The sequence below is a fragment of the Mirounga leonina genome, unplaced genomic scaffold (assembly GCF_011800145.1).
Source record: "Mirounga leonina isolate KUSES-001 unplaced genomic scaffold, KU_Mleo_1.0 Mir_94, whole genome shotgun sequence".
NCBI classification, from domain to species: domain Eukaryota; kingdom Metazoa; phylum Chordata; class Mammalia; order Carnivora; family Phocidae; genus Mirounga; species Mirounga leonina.
Genome location: NW_023270855.1, coordinates 2,011,638 through 2,024,402, shown reverse-complemented (window position 1 = coordinate 2,024,402; position 12,765 = coordinate 2,011,638). Strand labels below are relative to the sequence as shown.

Sequence of the window (12,765 nt, the reverse complement as noted above, 5' to 3'; positions counted from 1 at the left end):
GGGTAGGTTTTTAAAAAAACAAAGTAAATGTAACTTGTGTACTCTGCCATCAGTGCCGACACCCTCATAAACTATCCCTGCAGGTTATTAAATGATTAAAGATCTAATTTATGAACTGTCCATTTCCGAGCAGTCTGAAACAGGAGCTCTTGGGATTGCTCTGACCTGCTCTCGAGAGAGAGAGTGAGAGCAGAGTGGCCCTGACATTCCTGAAGCCCGACTCTGAATGCTGTGCAACTTGCTGAAGGCCAGATGCTCTGGGCTGAAGCTCTCCCCTTGACCAGGCTCTCGGATTCAGTATTTGCATCTCCCTAGAGTTTCCGAAGTCCCCCAGAGGACATTTTTCTTGGCAGGACCTTGAGGTTTCCTTAATCCCCAGCTGTCAGGGCAAAGCCCTTTTCTGTTAGAGCACAAACCTCTCTGACTCTGGCTGGTGTGGTCAGAGGGGACTCCTGTGGTTGGAGCCAGGAGCAGGGATCTCTCTTCCTGCTCTTTTTTGTGCCATCCTTAGGCCTATCCAGTAACTTCCCTTGCCTCGGCTACATTTAGCTTTGGCCCCTGGACATTGGAACTCCTCATGCATAAGCTAAGAGTCTTTTGACAGAGGTCATACCTGGCAGCCCACTGGCTGAATGGAAAGTTCTATGTAGCCAGTGCTGTGATTGTGAGTGACTCAAACAAGTTGCCAACATTTAGAAATTGGGACATCTCATACAGAAGTCTTAAGTTTTGAGTCTCTTTGGACCAGATGGAACTTCCCTGCGGGCACCTGCCCTCCGCCCTGCGGCACCAGTGGCCTGCGGCAGACGTGCCACCTGCCCTGGCTCGTGCAGCCTCGTCTACCTTGGCCTCTGCCCTTGTCCAGTTCTGCGAGACCTGACTTTCCTCTGGAGCACGACTTTCCCCACTCACGGCAGCTGACATGCGAGGTGCCCGCACCGGAGTTCCCAGACACTGAGTGTCCTGCCCCAGTGGGTCTCTGCCTCAGAGCCTCAGGGCTGGTGTGAATTCAGAGTCTGGCTCCTGAACCTCTGGTCCCTCTCTTCCCCTTGCAAGGCTTTAGCTGGGGGCTCAGTCTTTCCCATTTCCTATTCCTCTACCTTGGGTGTTTTTATGGCTTTAATTTAAACAAGGGCTTCTTGATATCTTGTTTACGAAGCTGCCAAAGTGAAAAATTCCTGTATTATATGAGGCTCGAAGTCCTCGAGTTATCTCGGCTCCCCAACACACAACATCATTATCCCGGCTGCCCCTTATCACTCAGTGCTGGTGCGCCTGCAGGATCCTGGGGCCATGTGTGTTACAGCGGCCCCGCCGCCAGCCCGCCTCCCCTCAGCTTCACCGGGATCTTCACACTGCAACAAGCGTCAGCCTCTTCGTGATAGATTAGATATCTCCCAGCGATGTTATGAGGGCTGGTAAATCTTTAAAAGTAACTTTTTTGATTTATTTAACCATCGTATTTATCAAGCAAATAAAAAATGTCTCTTCTTGCCTGAGTGCTTATAGGTGGTGGTGCCCATGCTGGGGAGGAAGGTTAGAGCCCTGGAGGGAGCCCTGGCAGGTTTCGGAGGGGCCTGTGTTCTCCAGATCTAGGTACTGCATTAGGGAGGCTGGGGAGGCAGGGGCTGAGCTACCCTGGCGCACACCTCCAGGGGTACCAGCTGCCTTCTAGTCACTGTGAGCCCAGGCTGTAAGCCGTTCACACAGAACGTGGTGTGGCTGGAGCCCCGAGGTGTGCCGGGCCAGAAGTCCTGGGCAGAGGCCAGCTCTCTGCCCCTCCAGCCCGGGTTTGGGGCTCTTCAGCACTGATGATGCAGGACAAGACACATGGGACAAGGTCGTTTTTAAAGCACTTGATAAAGGGGACACTTGAGGTCAGTCACTGTTGATCATGGTCTTTCTCCTCCAAAAGATCATTAAAATCCGAGCCCAGACAGAAGGAATCAACATCAGTGAGGAGGCGCTGAACCACCTGGGGGAGATCGGTACCAAGACAACTCTGAGGTGAGCGCGTCTGCCCGGAGCTGCTCCCCACCTGCTGGTGCCTGCCCAAGGGCCCAGTGGGGCCACCGGAGGGCCCTGGGACATAAAGGCGGATCCCTCTCCCAGGGCATAGGACCATGTCTGCCCTCATTGCTATGATGGGTCTTGTCCTGGGCACTGTGATTTAGAATGCGGAATATTCAGGTGATGATGTTCATAGAGCTAGAGTAACAGGTTAGGTCCCCTTGTCCTGTAGCAGATGCTCCCGTGTGGAGAGCTTGCCAGCCTTCTTGGTGGAGGCAACAGACAATCCTGAGATCAGGGTCCAAGGCAGACGGCTCACTGGCCAGGCTGTGCTCGGCCCTTCCCATGGGGCTCTTCTCCAGGCTGAGGCGGGCAGGGAGGGGGAAGGATGAGTGCGGACACAGATTTGCTCTCCTGACTGTTCACCAGTGGTCCGAAGCCAGCTGCCTGCAGGATGTCCCTCTTAGTGCTTGTGAAGTCATGACCCCAGTCCCTATTTCTGTTTCCCTTTGAGTCTGTTCCTTGCTCCAAGGTTGAAGCAGAATGGCAAGCTGTTTTATTTGGGTGGAGTGGTGCTCTAAAAACTCCCAGAGTTCGTGCCTTTGCAGGGGGAACGTGCTTTTAGTTGGCTGTGTGTTCATTTGCCTGCTGTGGGCAGTGTCCCAGTCTGGGCCTTAGCATTTCTGGCCTGCGCCTGTGTACACCAGTTTGTGGTCCCCCCCCCAACTTTAAAGATTTTATTTTATTTACTTTTTTTTTTAAGATTTTATTAATTTATTTGACAGAGAGAGGCACAGCACAGCAAGAGAGGGAACATAAGCAGGGGGAGTGGGAGAGGGAGAAATAGGCTTCTCCCTCTCCTACTCCCCAGGGATCATGATCTGAGCCGAAGGCAGACACTTAACGACTGAGCCACCCAGGCGCCCCTTATTTACTTTTGTAAGTAGGCTCCATGCCCAGTGTGGAGCCCAACATGGGGCTTGAACTCAACGACCGTGAGATCAAGACCTGAGCGGAGATCCAGAGTCAGACGCTTAACCGACTGAGCCAGCCAGGCGCCCCTGTGGTCTCTTTGAACTAGCAGTGTAGTTACTGCTGTTACAGAGAACTAGACTGACAGAGATTTGGGGGCTAGGATGTGTCGTGCTGGTGACTTCCCTCCTCTGATGGGGTCATGATGGCAGGCCTTGCTGGTGTGGTGAGGGGTCTCCCACCCGTGGCCCCGTCTCACCCCTGCCCTGGCCCCTGTCACTCTAGGTACTCGGTGCAGCTGCTGACCCCAGCCAACTTGCTGGCTAAGATCAATGGGAAGGACAGTATCGAGAAAGAGCACGTCGAGGAAATCAGTGAGCTCTTCTACGATGCCAAGTCCTCGGCCAAAATCCTGGCTGACCAGCAGGATAAGTACATGAAGTGAAGACAGCTGAGGTGTTCCGGAGAGACTCCGGGCGTGCCTGGCTGGGTGCCGCCTGCGAGCAGGAGGCTCCCCCTGCGCTTTGGGCTCTGTCCCCTCTGGCCACGGCGGTCAGCACCAGCTCAGTGTGGAAAGTGTTGCTTTTTAAATTACCGTAACTTCTCCTGCGGTTGCTTTGAAGGAACCCTGCCTCACCTGGCATGTTTTCTAATAAATCCTTGTAGGTTATTTTGATGACCTGTCTCTCTCTCTTGATTTTTTTAAAAATAAACTTTGTATTTTAGAATAATTTTAGATTTCCAGAATTGTTGTGAAGATAGTATAGGGAGTTCCCATACACCTCATGCCGCTTTGCTTACTGTTAATATCCCACAGGGCTGGTATGGCACATTGTCCCAGCTAATGAGCCGAAGTTAATGTGTTGTTGTACCCTACTCACCTCCCCTGGGTTACTGAGCGGCCTCATCTGTCCCGGGATCCCACCCAGGATGCCACGTCACGTTTAGCCATCATGCCCTCCTTCAGTTCCTCTTGGCTAGGACAGTTCCTTGTTTTTTCTACCTCGACGGAAAGAGGCGTGCTGGTCAGGTGTTCTGTTGAATATCCTGCAGCGGGTTGGTTTGATGGGTTTCTCGTGGTCACCCAGGGTTTTGGGTTCTTGGTGGCAGACCACCGAGGTGCAGTGCCATCGCCATCACACCGCACTGAGGGTTCGTATCCGTGTGACCTCCCCCTGTTGATGGCTGGCTGGCCGCAGTCACCTGGGTGTCCTGTGCATCCTCCATGGTGTCCTCTTTGGAAGGAGTCACTAAGCAGCCCACATGTAAGGCTGGGGAGTTCTGCTCCACCCCCTCACCCCTTTTTTTTAAAGATTTATTTGAGAGAGAGTGCATGCATGAGGAGCGGGGGAGGCTAGAGGGAGAGGCAGATAACTGAGCCGGGAGCCTGACCCGGGGCTCGATCCCAGGGCCCTGGGATCATGACCTGAGCCAAAGGCAGATGCCTAACCGACTGAGCCACCCAGGCGCCCCTCTGCTCCATCTTCTTGAGGGCTGGGTATCTACATAAATTATTTGGAATTCTTCTGCACAGGAGGTATCTGTTCTCCCCATTGTCTCCCATTTGTGTATTAATCATTTATATCAGTGTGGGTCAGGGATATTTATCATATGCTTGGGGTTATAATCCAATACTACATTATTCTGTGGCTCAGATTGGTCCAGTTTTGACTGTGAGAGCTCTTTTGGTTGGCTCCTGTGTCCCTTTGACATGTTAGTCCACTGAGTGGGGCTTTCAGCCCCTTGAGAGGAAGGGGCAATGGCAGCCCTGACAGCACAGTGGAACATCTTGCCTGGTAGGATAAGCACAACTTTCTGCCTCTGCTCTGCCCAGGCCTCGTCAGCCGGCTTAGCCACAGAAGCCGTGCCTCAGTAAAGGCTCGTTGGTTCTCTGCCCACATGCGCAAGGGCCTCTGCGCTCTCAGTGGACAGGAGAGGGGACCCACCAAGATAGGTATCTTGATCCAGTCAGGGCTTTAATCCCAGTCAGCCATGAGGGCCTTGTGGGGCAGGCACAACTGTTGTATGAGTGATATCCACCTGAGCGTGTCCAGGACACTCCAGGCAGGAGGGCTGAGGTCATGCTGTGGGCGTCCATCTAGCCCTCCGAGGGTCCCCTGGCCATACTCATGCCCCAGGAAGGCCCCAGCTAATCTGTGTTGTCAGAATGGATCTTCTGTGGGTCCGGACCCTGAGGGAGGTGCCGGCATGGGGGTCCTGGGGGAAGTGGGGGCAGGGAGGAGACCGGGTCCGGTGGGGGATGGTGAGACGCTTCCTGAAGTCAGGGCTGAACTCTGCAGCCTGCCCGGGCTGCCCAGATCCTCTGTCCTTGTGCCTGTGCCTCTGGCCTCCCAACCCAAGCCACGGTAGGAAAGAAGAATGACACCTCAGGTGTGGCAAGAGCTATCGGGTACTGGAGCCATCCCCTTCCATGTTCTCACGGTAGCCCCAGGAGATTGGGACAGGTTCAGTGCTGGTCAGCTAGTAAGAGGTGGAACCAGCATTTGCAGTCAGCCAGGCTGGAGGCCGTGCTCCTAACCCCACGGCTGTACCACCTTCCTCTGCGCTGACTTGGCAGCGGGGCCTTCAAGATCTGAGCTCCGTACCAGGCAGGTGAGGCCAGCAGGGGCAGGTGTGAGGACGCTGACTTGCCTCGGATGCCCCAGAGGACCAGGGCGGGCTCTGCCCCAGCCGGGGCCTCTCCCCCCAGCCCCCACACCTTCCACAGGGTTTGAGGAGCAGGATAGAAGCAGGGGTGCTGGCAAACCTCTCCAGCACAGGTGAGGACAGAGTCCTCCCCGCTGCTCCGGGAACCTGGATGGCCAGAGCAAGTCTGGGTGAGGAGGTGCGGCGGGGAGGGGGGTCACAGGCCCCCTGCTCCAGCTCCTCCAGGATCTTGGCCTTGATGGTGCCCAGGGAGCTGGCCCACCTCGCTCATCTGTGCTCCAGTGAGGGAGATGGTTCTGGATAGGTAGGAAGGTTGGGTTATTTTAATTTTCCTATTTTTCCCAGCAAGGCCTGTGATTATTACATTAATCTTCCAGGCGAAGTTTTTACGACCGATCCCTCGCCGACTATGAGAAGTTTCTCCATCCATTACCAAGAGGGAAACAGACCCTGGTGGGGAGGAAAATATTTGTTACATCTTATCAGGCTGACACACAATCTAACAACAATTACAGCAGCCCCATTTTTTGCACTATTTCAGCTCCAGCGTGAAAAATTGTTGTAATATTAAAGTGAGTCAGGGTGGGGGCTGGTCATAGAAGTGGCTGGTGTTCCAAGCTCCGGGCCCAGGCTCTCTTGGGGGCCTCCTGGCAAGGGGGTTTGCATGTAAATCCCAGCTCCCCAGTTCTGTGCTAATGGCCTTGGAGATGCAGAGATGCGTGTGGATGCTGGAAGGGCTCCTGAAAGACAATGTCCCCAGCCCCCGCTGGGAAGTCCCCTTGTCCCCCTCCTTCTCAGCCCAAATGTCTTCTTACCATCATACCTCTTAGGATGCACTTCCTAGATTGGTTCATAGGATACTACTGTGTTTTTAGGACTAAACAGATAGATGGTGGTGTCACACCAGAAAAGGACTTCTTGGTTAGCAAACGTTTTTCTAATAAATCAGCTGCACAACGGTGGGGGTGTACTCCCTGCTGGCCTCCATAGCTGACCCCAGGGTCAGCAGGCTTCGGCCAGGAAAGCAGCAAACATTGGTCACCCGGCAGTTCTCGGCATCCCCAATGGCCAGTCCTGCTCTTGAGGGTCCCAGACAGGCAACAGGTGGAAGACAGGAGCAACCTGGTTCTGGGGGCACGGCACACAGGGATGTGGTTTTGATTGGGTTTGGCCCTTGGTCCTGGTGAGGCTAGTCCCTTCTGGTCCTATGAGCTTTGGTTTCCTCATCTATAAGATGGGGGCAATCTTATCCCATTAGATGGATGTGGGGCCATGGGGGGCTGCTGTGTGGCTGTATCAGGTGCTCCAGATGTACTGAAATTCAGCAAAGAGCTCCCAATTCCTGACCCTCTTGGGAGAAGAGAAGGTCACAGTTTGTCCAACAGGAGGCAGAAGCTGGCTAGGCTCCACGCCTCGCTATCTCAGGCAGCAGGCCCTTGGAAAGGCCTGGAAATCCCAGGTGGCTGGACCCTTCTGTTAGGTGCAAAGGACCAGCGACTGCTCAGGGCCACACAAGCTCCGGAGCAGGGAAGAGAGAACCGGTCAAGGCATGAGCTTTTCCTCCGGTGTCCACAACTTGCAAAAACCATGTGCTGCCCCTCACTGGGCCCGCGGGCCCCCCAAGCCTCCCAGGCCCAGCCAGGGCTGGAGCAGCCAGAGGGGAGACACGGCTGCCCCCTTGTGCCCGCCAAGCAGTAGCGACCCCGCGGCCAGGCCAACCCTCCCTTTTGGTCTCTGGGAAACCGTCCCGCCGGGAGCAGAGCAGGGTCCACCTGGGCCCACGTACTGCGCGCTCCCCACGCCTCCCCCTCCCATTCACCCGGGGCGGCAGGCCCGCGGGGTCCAGCCGGAGGCCGGCGCACGGTGACTGGGCAGCCCAGGGTGCGGGGCGAGCCGCGCAGCAGGGCCGGGTGCTGGGGAAGCGGTGGGCCGGCCGCGGGGGCTGGCTGTCGGCCCGGCTGGCCCCGTCGCCCCTCCCCGTCACTCGGCGGCAGGCGCGGTGATTAATGGCCGGGCCGCGCCGCCCGTGCCGCCATCAGCGCGCGTCTGGGCGGCGATGGATGCGCCTGTCAGGCCGGCCCGGCCCGCGCTGACCCCCGGCCCCGGCCCGCCGCGATCAATGGGCGGCGCGCGGCGGGCGGCGGCTGGGCCGGCGCGATAAGATGGGCCGATGGGCGCCCGCCGATTGCCCGCTCCGTCACCCGCCGTCCCCGTCCCCGTCACGCCGCCCGCGCGCAGATCGGCGCCGTCAGCGCCGCGTGATTAATGGGGACGCGGGCAGCGGCGCGGAGGGCCGCGCGGGGTGGGATGCGACACCGCCCTCTCCCACTGGGGCACAGGGGTCACCGAGGGGTGGCGGAATGCGGGTCTGGGGCACACACTGGGAGCGCGTGTTCACGGGCCCGGCAGGACCCAGGTCACGCGTGTGGGGGACCCAGGCACCAGGGCTGGGGCAAGTACATGCACAACGGGCACAGAGGTGTCGCCAAGGCTTGCTCTGGCCCACGTGTCCCGGTCACCCAGGGGCCTGCGTGACCCCGGCTGTTAGCGCACGGAGGGCCGGGAGTTGGGGGGACAGCTAATGTCACCTCTTCTCCCTGCCCCTGCCTGGCCCAGGCCTCTGCTACCAGGGCCACCAGGCTCCTCAGCCTTTGCAGGCCTCTCCCCACTGTCCCCGCCATCTTTGGAAACTCCAGATGTGACCCAGTCAGGCCCCTACTCAAAACCCTCTCATAGGTCCCCATGGCCCAGGGGACAAATCGCAAGGCTCGTGGTTGCCCCTACCCTCCTGCCAGTCCTGCGCCTGAAGGGCCCACTCACAGCGCTGCCCCGCAGGACACCCCGCCTTCAGCTCGGCGCCCTGGGTTCACCCTGTCTGTCCTGCCCGCGCCGCACCAGGTGACCGCGAGGAGCTGGCGGACCGCCAGGGCCAATGTCCACAGATGCACCGGAGGTGAGCTGTCCCCCGGCCTCTCCGGGGGAAAGAGCCAGGCCGCCTGGGACGGTCAGCCTCGGAGACCGCGTCAGCTCACCCACCCGTCGATAAACTGATAGGAAGGAGCCGTGGGCCTGGTGCTAAGGGAGGCGCCCGGAGGGCTTCCCAGAGGAGGTGACCTGAGCGCGGGGAGGCCAGCCGCCGCAGGCCGGGGATAGCGGGGATGGGGTGTACCTAGTAGGCGGGGAGCCCGAGTGGCCAGAGTGACTGGGGGCAAGCGCGGGGGAGGGGCCTAGCTGCGACCTATCCGGTGGGCGGCGGTGTCTCAGGGGCGAGCGGCAGCGGGGACAATGCCAGTCCCTCTCCCTTTTCGCTTTCCGGGGGTCTGGAGAGCCTCCCCACAGCGGAGCCACAGCGCCCTCGCGCGGCCAGACGCGCACAGCGCCTGCCCCGCGTCGCGCCTCCCGGCCCCGGCCCCGGCCCGGTCGGAGGGTGGCGGCCGAGGCTAAGCCTGGCCTTAGGGACCGAGATCGCAGCGGACCCACAGCGGCCCAGCCCGCCTCCCTGCAATGAAGACCGAGGCAGGGCGGGCAGGGAGGGAGTGTCTGTCCCAAACTGCCGGTGGGAATAGAGCAGCCAGGGAAATCTTACTGAGCTGGATTTCTAATAATTAAGAATAATAATAATACATATCCATATATATATTTAAATGTATAATTTAGATCATGGTTCAAAATGTAAAAAGCAAAAGGAGTGTACGGTGAAGAACTTTCCTCTCCCCCTGCCCTCAGCCATCCCATCTTCCCCTGTGGAAGCAGCCCGCCTTACACCGGTGTACCCCGCCAGAGATGTTCTGTGTATGCAAGCCAGTGCCGCATGCATAGTGTGCTTCCCAACATGTAATGGAAAATTCCAAACATAAAAAGTAGCAGGAACTGTACAGTGACCATCCATATCATCTAGATGCTCTCCAGCCTTCCCTGCATCCAAGTTCATCCAATCTTTTCTCATTCATTCCAAAGCAGGTTGCAGCCATCACGCTTCATCCCCCAATACTGTAGCATACATATAGTTATCTAGAGTTCAGTATTTGTGTTTTTCTCTTTTTTAAAGATTTTATTTATTAGACAGAGAGTGAGAGAGAGCACGAGCAGGGGGAGGGGCAGAGGGATGCGGGGCTGGATCCCAGGACCTGGAGATCATTACGTGAGCCGAAGGCAGATGCTTAACCATCTGAGCCACCCAGGTGCCCCGTGTTTTTCTTTTAAGGTTAAATTTATACACGGTGAAATGCACTAATCCTAAGTGGACCAATCCATGAGTTTTGACAAGTGAAACCCAAACCCTATCAAAGATGTTACTGTTGCCCTAGAAAAGTTCCCTTGTGCCTCTTCCCAGTCAGTCTCTAACACACTAGAGAGAGAGAGAGAGAACTATTCTGGATGTTCTCACCGTGGATAAGCTTTGCCTGCTCTGGGGCTTCTTAAAAATGGGATTGTACGGTGTGTATACACTCTCTCGTGACTGGTTTCCTTCAGTCACACAGGCCCCTGCGCCTGAGATTCATGCATGCTGTGGTGTGTATCGGTGCTTTGTCCAGATTTCTGGAGATGCCGCTCTATGGGTGTACCACCCTTTACTCATCCGTGTACCTGTTGTTGGCTGTTTGGCCCATTCTCACTTTTCAGCTTTCATGAATAAGCTATTTCTTTCAAGGAGAGAAATGTTAGAGATGCCTGTCTTGTTTTTAATTCTTTTCTAATATTCAGCAAATATATTCTCATGAAATAGTGAATGGTATTACAGAATGTGTGTGTGATGTACACTCTTTTTAAGTAATCCCTCCACCCAACGTGGGGCTTGAACTTAACAACCTGGAGATCAAGAGTCGTGTGCTCCCCCGACAGCCAGCCAGGTGCCCAAACGTTCTGTAGAAGTCTTTGTATAGGCATAGATTTTTATTTCTCTTGGGTAAATGCCCAGGAGCGGAAGAGCCGGGTGTAGGATGGGTGTATGTTCAGATTCATGAGAAATTGCTTGACCTGTTCCCGATGCACAATCTCACCACCCCCTCCCCCACCACCCCGGCCCCAACTTCTTAAACACAGATAGTAGCGAGCACTGTTCCTGCTTCTTGGCAGTTTTCTTCTCCCTCAACAGCACATCTTGGAGATTCTTCTCATAGCATATATGGAATGTCCTCCAAGTTCTGTTCCATGGGAGGGAGCTGCTGTAATTTATCCAGTCCCCTTCTGATGGGCATTTGGATGTTTCCAGCTTCATTAAGCTGGGCTTTGAAGGGTGAACAGGAATTTGTCAGGCCGACAAAAACAGGCAAACTGGGGAGAGCGCGGAGGCTTGGCGGACGTTGCAGAACTCCCATTGCTGGGGCATGAGCTTTCTGAGGGTACAATCAACTCCTGACCCCTTTACCCCCAGGGGCTCAATAATGTGTGTCGAATGGAAAGGAGTGGGTGATGTGGAGGTGGGCTGGCCAAAGGTTCTGGGGCAGGGTGATGGAAAGTCCCAGAATGTTGGGGCAGGGGAGTGAGGTGGGCATTGCTACTACGGGGCGTTCCTGGGACTCTCCAGAACCAGGCATTGGTGGGGGTTAAAGTTCGTACTAGAGCTTTTGCTGATCCTTGGATGGTGGTCACATGCCCACCCCCTGGCCCTCAGGAAGCCACACTCTTCCCTAGGACATGGCCCACCTCTTGGGGCAGGGATCGGAGGCTCACCCATCTTCCCCACTGCACCTGAGCTTCTCGAGGACTTCTCAGCCTGGCTGGGACTTGGGCCCAGCACAAGCTTTCAACAGGAGCAGGCTGGGGTGGGGCATGGGGCAGGGGCGCCAGCTGGGACTGAGGACGCCCCAGACAAGGGCAGGTCCCCTACAGGGCCCCAGCTGAGGTCAGCGTGGGGAAGCTCCTGCGTGGGGCAGGTTCCCTAAGCCCCTCGTTCCTGGTTCCAACGATGCCCCCTGCAGAGGCACCCGCAGGCAGGCCTCGCAGCCAAGTAGGAACTCGGGGCAGGAACAGCACCTTGGGTTTCGTGTCCCGACGCTGCCACTAAGTGGCTGTGTGTCAGCTGGTCACACTGCACCTCCGTTTCTGCACCAAATGGGGAGGTGCTGTTTCTTCCGAGGCCTCGGGCGGCTTGGGGGTGGGAGCGGGAGAGCATGCGTAGGAGGCGGGTAGCACAGGGCCAGCCCGGGGGGACAGGGAGAGCGTTAGGCAGCGGCGCTGCGGGACCGTCCCCAGCACCAAGGTCCGGCCTGGCAGCACGGCGAGCCGAGGCGGAGCCTGGCACCGGGGCCGCATTCCTGGCACGAGGAAGGGTGCGGTGCCTCCCTTGGGGGCGGGAGCTTCCCTGATTTGAGTTTCTGGAGGTCAGAGCCGGGCCCCTTGCCCGCGTCGCCATCCCGCAGTGCCCGCCTGCCTGGCTCCCATCCGGGGCCTCTGAGCCCGCTCCGGCGGCCAGCGGGCAGGAGGGGCCGCCGGGCAGGCGGGCGCCGGCTTCCGCGGGGCCAGGCGCCAACACCGGTCCCTCCGGGGTCTCAGGGCCGCTGCCCGAGGCCGTCTCAGAAATCCGAAGTTTTCTAAGACAAGGCCTAAGGCTGTCCTTGGAACACCCAGCTGCGGAGGAAGGCCCTGCCCACCTGTCACTCGGGAGTCACGGAGGAAGCTCCAGGCCAGGGGCCGTGATGGGAGGGTTTGGGGCAAGGCCTTGTCTGCGACAAGCGTGACAGCTTCAAAACCCAGGTGAGTGGGACGTTTTTTCCTCACGTCACCCTGGAAATGTAGCCCGCTGTTCTCCTTGGAGTGGAAGCGCTTGGAAGACTTCCGCGCGGCCCATTGCAGGGGGCAGCCCTCCTGTCCGCCACCACCATCCACGCGATGCTGGGGTCAGGGCGGGGTGGAAACCCTCCTGGCTCAGCGACGGGTCTGCGCGGCCAGTGACGGATGTAGTCTGCTGCTGCAGCCCAGGGCAGTGGCACCCCTTGGCCCGGACTGGGAGGGTGCGCAGGTGTGGGCCACGGGCTCCTGCCAGCACCTTCCACGGGGATGGCGCGGTGGGCTGCAGTCACAGGTGAGATGCCAGGCCCCCTCCCACACTCCCGGGAGGGCCTCGGGGCTGCCCGCACGCCGGCCCCGCATCAGCCCGTCACCCGTGTCTCACTT

General features: G+C 57.6%; 1 protein-coding gene across 1 annotated transcript in view; it reads left to right on the top strand.

The window, feature by feature from the left end:
- Positions 1-3,661, top strand: part of RUVBL1 (RuvB like AAA ATPase 1) — a 41,559-nt gene extending 37,898 nt beyond the window's left edge. Inside the window, exons 10-11 of the mRNA XM_034996643.1 lie at positions 1,916-2,007; positions 3,268-3,661. Of these exons, the coding sequence (XP_034852534.1) occupies positions 1,916-2,007; positions 3,268-3,427 (252 nt within the window). The 3' untranslated portion in view covers positions 3,428-3,661. The remainder of the gene's footprint in view (positions 1-1,915; positions 2,008-3,267) is intronic.
- The last annotated feature ends 9,104 nt before the right edge of the window (positions 3,662-12,765 follow it).